Source organism: Peromyscus californicus, unplaced genomic scaffold (genome assembly GCF_007827085.1).
Source record: "Peromyscus californicus insignis strain IS unplaced genomic scaffold, ASM782708v3 Scaffold_24__1_contigs__length_46423439, whole genome shotgun sequence".
NCBI classification, from domain to species: domain Eukaryota; kingdom Metazoa; phylum Chordata; class Mammalia; order Rodentia; family Cricetidae; genus Peromyscus; species Peromyscus californicus.
The window spans coordinates 5,546,708-5,561,454 of NW_026294535.1; the positions used below are offsets into that span (position 1 = coordinate 5,546,708).

Sequence of the window (14,747 nt, forward strand, 5' to 3'; positions counted from 1 at the left end):
TAGAGATGAAGGATGCTGTAAACATTTTACCCAACAAAGAATGATGCAATTCAAAATATGCACAACACTGAGATGAAAAATCCTGAGGTGATGCAATATGTTGCTTCTATATGAAAAACAAAGGCTCCCTAAGCCCTCGAAGCCTGCCTTGGGGCTCATTTTTAAAGAGACAAAGTCTTATCTTAGGTCTCATTTCTAAGCTCTGACATTCATGGCATAGCATGGGTTTTCCCACAGCAGCCTGCATATTAAGAAAGAGAACTTTGAGTTCTTTGAGTTTTTTTTATTATGCAAACCTGGCTCAGAAATTGGTGTGGAGAATGCTGCATGATACACCTACTCCTCAGGGGGAAGATAGAGCAGATTCTCTGCAGAATTCGACAACATTCCCACCAGGGGCACCCTGTGCTTGGGTTATTCACTGAGCCTTTTCTTCATCCTATGTAACAATTCTCCACATGAACATGACTGTAGTCAAGGCCACAATTAGTATCCACTAAGTACTTAATAGACAAGTCTAAGTACTTTATGGACCAGTCTAAGTACTTGATGGACAAGTCTTACAGGGGACAGGGCTCTTTCGACTGTTCTCCTCAGTAAAGTTCTCCAGGCCAGGGCAATTTTTTTAATCACTGAAGGTCATAATGAAATTCAGAGGGATGGTGTCTTGCCCACGATATCCTCAGTCCCTACAACCAGTCAGTGTTGCTGGCTTTTGCTAAGTTTCCATCCTTTTGGGCTCTTAGGATCTCCCTTAATCCAAAATGACATTACTGAGATCAGAGAACTGAAGGTGGATGTTGACTGCATTCATATGACTTTGGTCAAACTAATCCAGTCTAATTTTGAATTCTGTCTGTATTTTGTCAGTCTCCACATGGGATGAGGTTTGGAGATAATACAGGGCGGCTAAGTCTTGACTTGGGGTGGGGGCTGGGAATGTGGAGTTTGGCGGACAGATAGCTTAGGGAAGTCCTGTGATCAGGCCCTGAACGCAATGAGGACTGCCTAGAGAGGAACATCAAACTGAGCATGGGGGACCAGAACAGGAAGGCCCCCAGTGTCTGGGTTACTAGAGCTCCTGTCCCTCTTTCTGGACACATCAGTTCCATGTGTTTTTAGCTCACCTGTCCAGGCCCATCGTATTTGCACACTGTAGACTTTGTAGGGCAGTTTCCAAAGTTTGTTTGGCAGGGGTCTACTGGAAGACACACTTGACCGTCCCCGACGTAGCCTTTTTGGCACGAGCAACTGTGCCGATTTGGCCCCAGGTAGGAACAACTCGCGTGAGGGTGGCAGATGTTTTTTAAACACGGGTTGATGGCTTGAGAGACAGTGAGACAATGAGAGATGGTTAGCACACTCAGAGATGGAGGAGAGAGAAACGCCATGCCAGGAAACTGTGGCTCAAATGAACCACAGGCACAAAGGCAGTTGGGTAGTAGTGTTCAGGAGGAAAAAGATCCTTTCGTCCCATTTGACTACCCCGCTCTACCAAACAGATTCACACAGGAACATCAGGAATCATAATTGTGAATTCTGTGTTGATGTGGTCTCTTCACGTGCTTGACTACAGAAGGGGAATCTGCCATGCTTTGAAGAGCCCCAAGCTTTCGGCTGGAGCTCTGTGTATTTCTTACGGAACTACGCAGAAGCACAAACAGGGTGGGTTCCTACTCACGCTTGCAGTGTTGGCCATCACCTTCGTAACTGGGAAGGCATTTGCATTTGAGTTGGGTTTCATCTTTGCTGGAAGGTGAGCATCTGGAGTTTTCTGGGCAGAGCAAGGCGGCACACTCAGGGATGGCTACACAGGAAGACAATGGAGGGACTCCCCTTAGTAGGATAATTGTGATTGTTTGGAGACAGGACCTCTTGTAACTTAGGCTGGCTTCAAACTTGCTAAGTAGTCATGGTCCTTTGCAACAGGGTCTCTCACTGGAGCTGAGATAGGCTCATAGCCAGTAAGCCCCAACTATCCCCCTGTCTTTGGGTCCTACGGTGCTGGAGTTCTATGTGTGCAAGCCACACCCAGCTCTGGTGTTTAAACTCAGGTCCTCATGCTTCCACAGCAAGTTCTCTAATCCACGGAGTCGCCGCCCCAGCTCTGGGACTTACTTTTAACCACAACAACCACTAAACAGGCAACTGGGCAAAGATACCATGTCATGGAAAAAATGTTGAGTGATCTGTGGAATTATGAACTAACCCAGGCTAGAAGGTCTTATGGCATGGGTGAGGTGCATATTTCCACTCTCTATGTTTCTCTCATCAATTTAAATAATCCCAAAGTAGCTCATGGCTTTGATGTGGTGCTCTGGTATATGGCTTGAGAACCATAATGTTAAACCCTTGAAGTTTTTTGTGCTTATATCATATAGAAGTTGGCATTAACTTAACTAGTTTAGGACGTACCTAAATTTATTCATCCAAGTTCAACACTCAGGTTATTTCCAGCTTGTTTTTTCTTACAGATGCTAAGCCCTGGATTTATTGGTCCATGTGTTTTTACCTACCCGTTCCCAGCCCTCCCCATTTTCAGGGTAAATTCCTACAAGTAGGGCCTCAGCACTCCTCCCTTTGCTGGTAGGAATCTACACCTCCACCGCCATCCCTCTTTCCCATAGATGGTCATAATCCATCTGCAAACTGAGGAATAGAATGGGCAAGAAATCAAAACTGAACAAAATCACCCTCCAGAGTTGTCACCTGACTTCAGTCTGGTGTCATGTGTGTTAGCGCAGTTACTTGTGGGCTTCTCACCCTGTGGTTATTGCTGCTTCTCATGTCTGATTCTGAGCATTAGCTGCTCCTAGGTCTATTTTTAAAACTCAGCCATGGTCTTCACATTAATAAAAGTGTACCTGCCATGAGTATTACAAATATTTTTTTGTCCCATTCTCTTGTTTATCTTTTGATTTGACAAAAATTATTTTTCACTCAGAAGCGAGTTTGACAGTGTTCTTCCTTGGGAAGCTTTCTGGACTGGGTCCTTGTCTTGCTGAGAAGGCATCTGTTCATAGGTCCACTGGGCAGTGATGGGTGGAGGTTGGAAGGAGGCTGATTGAGGTCACAGAGGTCATCCCGCCCACCTGGGGCTCCTGTGAATGGACAGTTTGCAGGGCGGTCTCCTCTGCCGAGGAGAGAGGGCTGGTTCATGGACTTGCCACTCCCACAGTACATACACACCTCGGGCTTTCAATAAAAGGAGTTTGTCCTCTGAGGAATTCCAAACTTTTCTAACCTTTTTTATTCTATAGGAGTCTAAAATCCAGAAGATAAGTTGACTGAGCCTAGCGTCACAGGTGAAATATGACCAAGATGTTTGTTTTGTTTGTTTTTTTGTTTTTTAAATATCTCATTTTCCAATTCACTTGGTGGAAACTGCTTTGTCATGGCTGAGCTAGGACTGAATAGGGGTGTGAAAGGAAGGTTCTCCTTTCTAGAGAGAATTAAGTCTTACCAGTAGAGGGCGCTGGCAGGGCAATGTAACAGGCAGGAGCAGCTCTGGGATGCAGGGCAAAGAGCTCAGCGTGTTGCTGCTGCTACACAGGCCTCAGTGGGATGTCTGCCCAGGCTATGCACCCAGAGGGCACTGTCCTTCTGTAATGCTGCATCCCGGGCCTGGACCCAGTGCTCACTTCCTACAGCCCTTCCCACAGAGACACTAAACACTCTAGGTTAACCTGTAGCCTGCATCCTGGCTTACCAGCCTCACTCACCAGGTCCCCAGAGGGCTGCTCAGGACTGCCACGTGACTGTGGTCCAATGCTAGCCTGGGGGAAACCATCAATTTCTTGACTTTCCAGTGGGCTGCCATCATGACCATGTCTAACCAGGCGTGGGGATGGCCACCTCCTTCCAGGTATGCCCTTCCTGAGTTCTCCCCGTGCCCTGGAGTTCTCTGTGGTTTCCAGCCACTCTTCCACAGTGTCCTCACCTTCTACCGGCCCCCCTTTGTCTAACTCACCCCTGCTCTTCATCTTCAACCTGGACCTGGTGTCATAGACTGTTGAAATGATTTCCCACGGGCCCCAATGCTTTGAACCCCACTTCTGTTTGCCATTCCTGTGCCCTTGGGTAAGTCACATGGCTTTGGAGACTCTTCTGTTGTCTGTGATTGTTGATGTTTCTGTAACTCCGAACATTCTTTGTCTCCGTTATGGACTAGCTTACTGCGATGGCCCCTCTTGGTCTCCCAGCCTGAATCCTTCCCTCTGCGCCCCCTCCCTTCACGCTGCCTCCTGCTCAGCCTCCCTACAGCACAGCTCTGGCCACGCCACCCACTGCTCTACCCACCTCCCCCCTTTCTTAACTCTTTAGCTCTTTTTACCGTGCTTGCTTAATTTTTGGCCTCCTCTTACAAAACATTTGACAACCCATCACTCCCCTTCCCCCAAGGTGGAGCCCCAGTAACAAATGGAGAAGAGAAACATATCCCCGCATCTCTTTGGTCTGGTGTAGCCGGGAGGAACCAGAGTCACTTACGCTTGTCACACCTGGGGCCCCTGTACGCAGAGAAGCACTCGCAGGTTCCGTCACCGTTGAGTCCGCTGTTGCACACACCGTGGGCACAGTTGCACACTGGAGGCAGACAATGGGGGAGGGGTCGTTATCTCAAAGAGATTGCTCCTAAAGACCCTGGAAGGGTCACAGTCTCAGACAGCCCTTCTGAGACTCTCTGCACAATGAGGTGGGGGAGACTCCCAGAGAGACTAGCTTGAATCTTGGCTTCGTGTTTCTTTTATTTGAATTGGGATTTTCAGTGTGTAAGGCAGACAATGGTGCCTATGTCTGGCACATCATGAGCACATCTCTTCCCTACTGAGCTGTTTGCTTCACCTTTGGATAGCCTGGCGGCAGGACTGACTTAGTGTCTTCCCATGAAGAGAAGAACTCCCCCGACTCCGTCCCTGTTGGTGGCTGACGTCTCTGTAAGCAAATCTTACTTCTTGAATGACGAGGGCAGTGCAAAGACCAGAAAAGAAAAGGAACCCGCTAGGGCCCAGAATGACTCTATCCTGTTTTCTGCTCGAAACAGATGGCATCTCAGCCTAGTGACGGGTCATGGACGGCAAATGAAGGGCCTTCGATATGAGTGGTCAATGCTTCTGCACCCAGCTGGTGGCTCATCTGTTACAGGTTACTCTCAAGCCAGCCCCCAGCATGCTGAAGCCAAGACTCCCACAAAGCATGCTCTGTGAGGTTTCTGTTGCCACTGTGACAAGCCATCCTAAAGAGGAGCCTGAAACAGTCCAGGTCCATTCGGCAGTTCTGGAGGACAGAAGTACAAACGTCGCATCAGATCAAAATCAAAGCTGCAGAAAGGTTGCGTTTCCTCTGGAACCTCTTCTATCACCTTTCCAGATTCTGGGAAGATCCCATGTTTCCAGGCTCATGACCCCTCTCTCCACTTTCAGATGAACTACCGAGTCCTTCTCACACTGATGTCTCTATGGTTACCTCCTCAGGCCCCCCTGTAACCACACTGTGCCCACCTGGGCAATCAGAGCAATCTCTTTATACCGAACCGACTAGTTAGCAGCCCTGATCCCACCACAACCTTAACTACCCTCTGTCATGTAACCTAATATGCTCACGGCTTCCAGGGTTAGGACATGGCTCTTTGTGGGGTAAGGAGCAGTGTTCTGCCTATGGGACATGCCTTTCATGCTGTGAGTACACTTCATATAAGCTCAAATGAGTTGCAATTACAAAGAGGTACTTGCTCAACAACAACAACAACAACAAAATATTAGAAACTCATGGGTTACTAAGTTTAAAGTTTTCTAAACACCTGAAATTGCACCAGACCCTTAGTATTCTTTGTCTGCCTCTCCTTCCTTGACATCCTGCTCACTGTCTTACTGGTCCTCATCCAGGTCCTTTCCAAGCTTCATCTGGACTGCTGCAGTGGTGTTGTATTGCACTGTCTCCAGTCTGTGCCAGCCCATCCACTGTTGTGGTTTACACACTTGATTTCTAAGTGTCCAGGATGAATCCGCTTTGTTCCCTTCCATTTTCATGATTAGACAGCAAACGGCCATGCTCAGAATACTGTGCTAGACCAGTCTCCATCCTCAAAGGGTCCACAGTGCAATGGCAGAAGGAAACAACCGATCACAGCACAGTGTGACACACGCTCCCACCCAACACACCAATGGGAGTTGGCTAGGAAGAGGTGGGATGGGGGCAGGCTCTGTGAAGACCACACTAGGGGGAAGTAGCAGGTGCATCCTATACCCATGCACCCTGTGTGTCCTGCACCCATGCACCCTGTGTGTCCAGGAACCCATGCACCCTGTGTGTCCTGCACCCATGCACCCTGTGTGTCCAGGAACCCATGCACCCTGTGTGTCCTGCACCCATGCACCCTGTGTGTCCAGGAACCCATGCACCCTGTGTGTCCTGCACCCATGTACCCTGTGTGTCCTGCACCCATGCACCCTGTGTGTCCTGCACCCATGCACCCTGTGTGTCCTGCATCCATGCACCCTGTGTGTCCTGCACCCATGCACCCTGTGTGTCATGCACCCATGCACCTTGTGTGTCCTGCACCCATGCACCCCGTGTGTCTTGCACCCATGTACCTTGTGTGTCCTCCACCCATGCACCCTGTGTGTCCTGCACCCATGCACCCTGTGTGTCCTGCACCCATGCACCCTGTGTGTCCTGCACCCATGTGCCCTGTGTGTCCTGCACCCATGCACCCTGTGTGTCTTGCACCCATGCACCCGGTGTGTCCTGCACCCATGTGCCCTGTGTGTCCTGCACCCATGCGCCCTGTGTGTCCTGCACCTATACACCCGGTGTGTCCTGCATTCATGAACCCTGTGTGTCCAGCACCCTGTGCATTGGCTTCTGTTACATCCCTTTGATGGGACAGCCCACTTCTGTAGTGCCATTTCAGGAGTCCCCAAACAGATGTTTTGCTCCTGTGGGCTCCGGCTCCTCCCTGTGTCCCATCATCTTCCGGCACTGTCTCTGCACTGGGTGACTGGCAGGCACAGGCAGCCTCTGAAGCTTGTGACACTGCACCGCGGGTCTGTCAGTCACTGCCAGGAAATTGTCCTTGGGAAGGAGAGGTGAGGAGCGGAGGGCTTCCCAGGTGCTCTCCTAAAGCCCTCAATGCATTATGAACTGGTTGCAGCAAATCTCTAGACAGTGGTTCTCAACCTTCCTAAGGCTGCAGCCCTTTAAGACACGCCATGGTGACCCCCATCCATAAAATCATTTTCGTTGCTACTTCATAACTGCAATTTTGCTACTGTTTGGAATTGTAACTTAAATATCTGTGCTTTCTGATGGTCTTTCAATAGTCTTAGGCGACCCCCATGAAAGTTCGCAATCACAGGTTGAGAAACACTGATATAGAGACATGTGAAACTTGGGTGGTGTGACTTTCAAAGTAGCCCCAAACTTGGCCATTTCAGTCAGAGGGCGGTCCCCACAGTATCCTGCATAGGCCATGCGCAGCACATCATTATTACTGAGACTTTCAGCTCCCTGGGAGCAGCTCATTGCCCGTCTTGTGTCTAATGCATGGTGCATGCTCCCCATGGCCAGAACAGTGCGGCGCTGGGGGGTCAGGGTCCCCAGTCAGACACCTGGGTCAAATCCTCTGCCCCCTTAATAGTCGCATGACCTTCTGTCACCTCCCTGCTCCTTCACCCAGTAAGTGACGTTAGCTCCAAGCGGTGTACCGAGGACTGGAGGAGATCGTGGGTGGGAAAACTCTTTCTGCACTGCCAGGCACACAGGAAGGGTTGATTTAGGGTTTACATAGAGAAAGTGGGTTCTGTATTAGGCTTCTGACAAGAACAAGGCACTGAGGAACTCTGGTGCTGGCAGCAGAGATGAAAGTCACTGGCTGACGTAGCTCTGAATCATCTCCCACCAATAAACAGCCCAGTAAGGGAGCGTCCTGGCAGCGGGGGAAAAGTCAGCATTAAAAATAGATGGTGCCCAGTAGAGCTGCCCCACTTTCGGGCAGGAGCGCCACCTCCCGGGACCAACACTCCAGTGGGTGAGACAACACCCGCACCCAGTGGGTGCCTGGATGAAAGAGTTCCTTGGGCCTTGTTCTTGGGGAATGACCAGCTGCCACGATTTACTCCGCCTCCCACTTTAGTTGAGCCTCCATGGACACAGGAAGAGTCTGGCTGCGTTGTCGTCCCCAGGGGATACATAACAATGCTGTTTCCTGGCACAAAGTCACACAGTAGTTTGAGGTTAGTTCGAGACTCAGACCAGTCTGAATTCACTGGCTGCTCTTCTATCTATGATGTATGATGTTCTGTCCACTATGAGGCTCACTGGCCACATTTGGCTATTTCTATTTAAATTTGGTAGTACGTCCTAAAATTCAAAATTGTTCCTCGGTTGTTTGAGCTCCATTTCAGGAGTTCAGGGGCCACATGTGGCCTGTGGCTCCTAGGCTGGACAGTGTACCTGTGGAAAATGTCTCAGGAAGTTCTGTTGAAACCTACAACTTGCAAAGCTTTCCCCTAGATCTCTTTTTAGGCTTAATTCTCTTAATACTTTAGATGGCTCAGCAGGTTAAAGGTGCTTGATGCCAAGCCTGATGGCCTGAGTTCAAATCCCCAGAACTCCCGTGGTAAAAGGAAAGAACTGTGGCCTGTAGTTTGTCCTCTGACCTGCACACATGTACCGTGGCATGCACACACATGAACACACACACTTAATTTTTAAAATGTAATAAAAATAAATAACTCGAATAAATTCTCATTTTTTAAGAACACTCAGGGACCAAACCATTATCATCCTTTTGGTCCTTGCTTTCTGGGTGGCACAAACATGAGGCATATTCTCTTTCTCTGGGAAATGTTTGGAATTTCCGTCATGTTTGTGTTTAATCAGCAATCAATGTCCGGTGTCTCGGAGCTCACATGGCTCATCTTTATCCTAACTTTTCATCCCCAAACAATTGCTCAGCTTCCTGGGGTGCTAACTGCTCACTTCCTCATTTCCCACCTCAGTATTTATTTAGTTTATATAATTTAAATTCTACTTGATTGTGGTAGGGAAGGAGCCACATAGAAGGAGATTTGGACATGTCATTTCTAATCAGTTGGTTATATTTTAGTTGCTAGCCTTTAAAGCAATGTAAATGCTAAAAACACACAGAATATTAAGACATGGTTTCAGTTTGCTTTTGCCAGTACCCCTGTCAGATACTCTTTGCGGAGCCAGGAGTGAAGAAACACTTAAGATTAGGAGGAGCTAGATAACACCACCAATAATAATAGTGACACCAGGCGGTGGTGGCCCATGCCTTTAATCCCAGCACTTGGGAGGCAGAGGCAGGTGGATCTCTATGAGTTCGAGGCCAGCCTGGTCTACAGAGCGTGTTCCAGGACAGGCTCCAAAGCTACATAGAGAAACCCTGTCTCGAAAAACCAAAATAATAATAATAATAATAATAATAATAATAATAATAATAATAAATGCTATTATTTATTTCTGTAGGTAAGAAACTCACTCAGAGAACACATTCTAGACATTTATCCAGTTGCTAAGTTGGCAGCCCTGGAGCCAAAGCTCCACCAGGGTCTAAGCCGTGGCTCTATCCTTGCATCTGTTACCTCTTGAAATTATGCTCTGGGTCAGGATAGTATTCCTGGCATCATTCAAGCATTTGTTCACCCACTTATCTGTTCATTTGGCTCACAACAGCTGTATTTCCCATGCAGTCAACATCACAGAAGCTACTGGAGAGAAAAGTACAACGGAGTGTTGCCTTCAACAGGCCCATGGATTAGAATGAGGAAGCCTTCCCTCTGCTGCAGATGAAATGTATTATGGAACATGCCAAAGAACTTACGGGGGCCGAAGGTGTATATGTGTTTATAGATTTTCTTGCAAAAGACTTTTGCTAGATGTACCATATAAGCCAGCTAGACCACTCCTGGGTACATTCCCAAAGGACTCCATATCCTAGCACAGAGACACTGCACATCTGTGTTTATTGCAGCTCTACTCTCCTAGCAAGGAGGTGGAGCCAGCCTAGCTGTCCATCAACACACGAGTACATAAGGGAAATGTGGTACATATGCACTTTCTGTCTCCCAAACTGTGAGCTGCATCAACCTTCTCTCTCCACTAAAGCTCCAGTTTCATGTTCTTTGTTATAGCAATGGAAAGCTAAGACACTTAGTATCTTAAAACAACACAAATCCATACATTTCTAGAGACCAGAAATCTAAAACCACTGTTAAAAACTGAAGTAACCATCTCTGGGGACTAACCCTCACAATGTATTAAATGAACATGAATCAGACTTACCTGCTGAACAATTGGGCCCGAAAACATTGTCAGCAGCACAGGTTTCACAGGCTGTTCCACTAAAGCCCACCTGCAAAACACAGGTGGATGACATCAGCCCTGAGGGTATCCTGAGGCACTCCTATGTTACCCAGAAAGCCCCTGGACACCCCGTTGATGGTCTGGCCAGCATTTGCTTCTCTAATATGTCTTTCCCCTGGGCCTTTCTTCCTTCAGGTCACTTGAAGTCTTCGTGTATGAATCTCTGTTTTTGTTTTAGTGGTTTTTTTTTAAATTTTCTTTTGTCTAAAGCCCTAGATAAGAAAGCCGTCAGCTCAACCATATAAGTAGATGGTAAGTGTTGGCAGCTCCCCTCACCATCTTACCCAAGGGTGAAAAGAAAACACTTCGAGGTCTGTTCTGAAGGGAGCTGAACTCAACCCCCTTGAGAAGGATTTTTGTTTAATTCTCCCACACTTTGAAATTCACAAGAGTTCCTTTTGTTAGATAAAGAAATTCTTCAATGGCTACATTTCTGTGGTTGGCCCAGGGTAGTCTAGTAGCAGGGGAGATTACTAACAGTAGCAAGAAGTGACAACTTTATACCCTAGTAGGGATTCATAACGTAGCATTGCATATGTGGTCTCATTTTGTGTCTTCCAAGAGGGTTATTCCATAGATCTTTCCTCGGGTTTTATAGGTGGATAGAAAGATGAGAGGTCATTTTATTGCACATCACAAATTCTATTAATGCTGTTAGCCTTAGAGACTTCTCCTAGTGTGGGGCCTGTAATTAAGGCAGAGGAACAGGTAGAAAGGGAGGAAGGGGGAGGCAGCATTTCAGGAGTGGAGCAGCTCTCTGAACTTACTCGGCAGGAACAGCTTCCAGTTCCTTCCATGCCGTCATCACAAATGCCTCTGCCACTGCACGGTGACTCTGCTCCTCCTGGGCATTCTGGAATAAGCAAACAGACTAGATTTATTCATTCATTCTAGACTGAGCAAATAAATGCATGCTGCAAAGATGCAGTCAGCACCTACAGTGTGCCACTTAGTGTGTTAGTTGCCAGGGACAAAACAAAACAAAACAAAAACAAACAACAACAACAAAACAGAAAACAATTGAAGATTCTGTTGGTCTGATCTTAAGCTGGAGACCAGCCAGGGCTACACAGTGAGTTCAAGGCCATCATGAATCACATAGAAAGACCCTGTCTTGAAATCTAAGGGCTGAAGGAGTAGCTTTTCGGTAGAGCTGTTGCAGAGGTGAGGGGACTTCAGGGACAGAGATTTGGGCTGATGAGGTGCAGTGAGTTGGCTTGATCCATTCCGTGATGTACTTATGAAAGAGAGCAAAGGAAATCGGATTTCACCAGGGCTGGTTGCAAATGAGCATGCATTTTAAACTCCTGCTGACTGGAGCTATGATCAACTTTCACTAAAGGGTTTTCCAATCAGTCACCAACACTCTACAAAACATTACAATGCACAGTGAGGCCGAGGGACACTTATCAAAGAAGCTAGTTAGTGCAACAGCCCATCAGACAGAATTTAAAATGGTGGTAAGTGGCAGAAGTTAAGGTATGATTGCCCCAAGGATCCTCTTCTATTATGTGTCACTTGTTCTACATTGTGTGTGTGTGTGTGTGTGTGTGTGTGTGTGTGTGTGTGTGTGTGTGTGTGTGCCTGCAATGTTGACTAATGGGTCTAATAGAAACTATAGAGGTCCAGCCCCTCCATAGTCCCCTCCTAGGGTCTGGGAAGAATCTACAACCAGCTGATAATTAATCTTTGATGATAGGAAATGAATCTACGTACACGAAACTCCTTAGTCCATACACTATTATTCTGAGTCAGTTCTCTCTGCACACAGCTTCTGTTCTGCTCTCATGCCTAGCTCCTTTCTGGCTTGATTTCTCTCTACCTTTATCTGCTGTTCCCTCTATGCTCTATCTTAATTCTTTCATCTTAGTTTTGCCCCATCTTGGTCTTCCTCATGTTGTTCTTACCCATCTGGCTCTTCCTCATCTTCCATCTTGTCCTCAAGTTCTCTCCTCTAAGTCTCCTTATTCCTCTCAGTTCTCTCCAAGTCTCTGAGGTATTCAGTTATAAACCCCAAGCAATAGCAGTCCTCTGGCAAAGCAAGGTCACCAGGCTTGAATTCTTACGGGGTCATAGAGGCAGATAAGAGTTTTCCTCAGGCAGTGACTGTCAGGCTTTCTTTTACAACTCAAAAAGGGAGTGGTGAAGGAGGAGGTCAACTGAGAGCTAATATCCGTTAGTATATCAGAAAGGGAATTTGTGTTCTCAATCTACATTCCTAGAAGTGGTTAGGTAAAAATGTTAGGAGTCTATAATGTTAGTAAGGCTGTATAAGAATGGAAGTTCTCAGCTTAAACTGCACAAGAAATAAAGCTATTTGCCTGACCTAGGAGACAGGCGTTGTTTCCATAAGGGTATTACTTTAGTTCAAGAGAGCATTTGGCCTTGGATGTTTGATAGGTATTTTAGATACACTGTTAGGAGTTCTTGGAAGTATACATAGCATACAAGAAAATCACTGTAGGAACCAGCTAATATATATACAAAAGCTAAAATATCACCAAGACTTCTTAAGCCACGGTTTGATCTTTGGAGAAGTCCTTGACCTTTTTAAGTAGTAGCTTTTGTCATAGTAGTTGGATTCCATTCATTTTCCTGTGGCTTGCAGCATGGGCCTAATGTCAACTTGGGTGAGTTATCACCGTTTGTCCTCAGAAGGGACTGCTAGGTATGTCTGGTTAGGACCCTGGTTTATTCTTCCAAGAGGGTTGCTCTAAAAGTTGGGACTGGCCCCAGGCTTCCACTCTCTCTGTGATCTCTTTTTCCCATGTGAGTTCCTGCCACTCTGCAACACAGCTAAGATGATGGCCTTCATCAGAGCTGAGCATCAGCCAGTCTATGCCTTAGTTCCAGAGCTGTCAGTTAAATAAGCTTCTCTTTTTTATAGTCAGGCTGCCTCAGGTGATCTGTTATAGTAACAAAACCAGATAGCCACATAGGGGCAGGACATAAATATTCAGACCACAAAAACAGTTCTTAGATAAAGTGACGTCTAAACACAGAGAAAGGCTGTTCTCTGCAAGACACCAGTGGCTCTCCTGGTAAGCTGGTCCTTTAACAGATGGTTGGCAATTTACAGGTACTGTGGAGGAAAGATGAGTTGTCCAAAGTGAAGTTGATATTTCCTCTGGCTCCTCCTATTCAGAATATAAGTGGCTGACATGTTTGTGTTTTTTGTTGTTTTTTTTCCAAGACAGGGTTTCACTGTGTAGCTCTGGCTATTGTGGAATTCACTGTTTAGACCAGGCTGGATGAAGGGACTCTAGCAGACCTGAACATGGCAGACACAGGCCAGAGCATGGCAGCCACAGGCTGGACTCCGGCAGACACAGGCCAGAGCTTGGCAGACACAGGCTGGGCTCTGGCAAATACAGGCCGGAGCTCGGCAAACATTGCACACAGGTTTTGCCCTTTTTACCCTTTCCTCTCCCTTACTAAAAACCATTACCATTTCCAAAACAAGCCCCAAGGCCTGTCCCCTTATTTCACCTCTGACTCATTCCTGAGACAAAACACCAAGGTCCAACAATCAAAATTCATTATTTGGCTAGTATAGCCAATCAGGATTTACCAACTCACCCTAGACAGACCCTGCCCTTCCCCTAAAAACCCACTCCTGCAGAGACACCCTCTCTTGCTTGCTTGCTGCTGCTGCCTTTGCACATTGCCTTCCCCCAATTCCACTTGCCCCTCCAGGGTAACAAATCTCCTCTGTGCTGAGAATTTGGTGTTTGGGTATGTCCTATATTGATCCGGGTTGGGGTGTGTGCCCTCCCTTATACTGGCCTTGGACGTACAGAGCCTGTCTCTGTCTCCCAAGTGCTGGGATTGAAGGTGTGCATATTTTAAATCTAAATCTTCCACAATAGCAGCAAAGCCGGTCCCCAAAGGCCTGAAGATGCTCTAGGGGTCTATTGCCCTGCGTGTTACTGTGATGGACCCTCACCAAGCAACCAGACAGGCCAGGACCACAACACAGGTGATAGAAACATTTGCACAGTGAGGGGAGAAGAAGCCATCTGATTCATGGCTATACTGGCGGTCGCTTTTGAAATGAGATGCTGGTATGAAAACATCCAGAATGGAACTCACTTTTGGTACCACTAATGTTGCTTCTATCCAAGGAAGGAAGGGAGGGAGGGAGGGAAGGAGGGAGGGAGGGAGGGAGGGAGGGAGGGAAGGAGGGAGGGAGGGAGGGAGGGAAGGAGGGAGGGAGGGAGGGAAGGAGGGAGGGAGGGAGGGAAGGAGGGAGGGAGGGAGGGAAGGAGGGAGGGAGGGAGGGAAGGAGGGAGGGAGGGAGAGACAGAGACAGAGAGAGAGAGAGAGAGAGAGAGAGAGAGAGAGAGAGAGAGAGAGAGAGA

At 47.4% G+C, this 14,747-nt stretch overlaps 1 protein-coding gene across 1 annotated transcript in view; it reads right to left on the reverse strand.

The window, feature by feature from the left end:
* Stab2 (stabilin 2) overlaps nt 1-14,747 on the reverse strand; it is a 177,669-nt gene that overhangs the window by 141,719 nt on the left and 21,203 nt on the right. The window contains exons 4-8 of the mRNA XM_052753018.1: nt 11,154-11,239; nt 10,306-10,375; nt 4,489-4,584; nt 1,682-1,807; nt 1,128-1,324 (exon numbers count right to left, since the gene is read on the reverse strand). Coding sequence (XP_052608978.1) covers nt 1,128-1,324; nt 1,682-1,807; nt 4,489-4,584; nt 10,306-10,375; nt 11,154-11,239 — 575 coding nt within the window. The remainder of the gene's footprint in view (nt 1-1,127; nt 1,325-1,681; nt 1,808-4,488; nt 4,585-10,305; nt 10,376-11,153; nt 11,240-14,747) is intronic.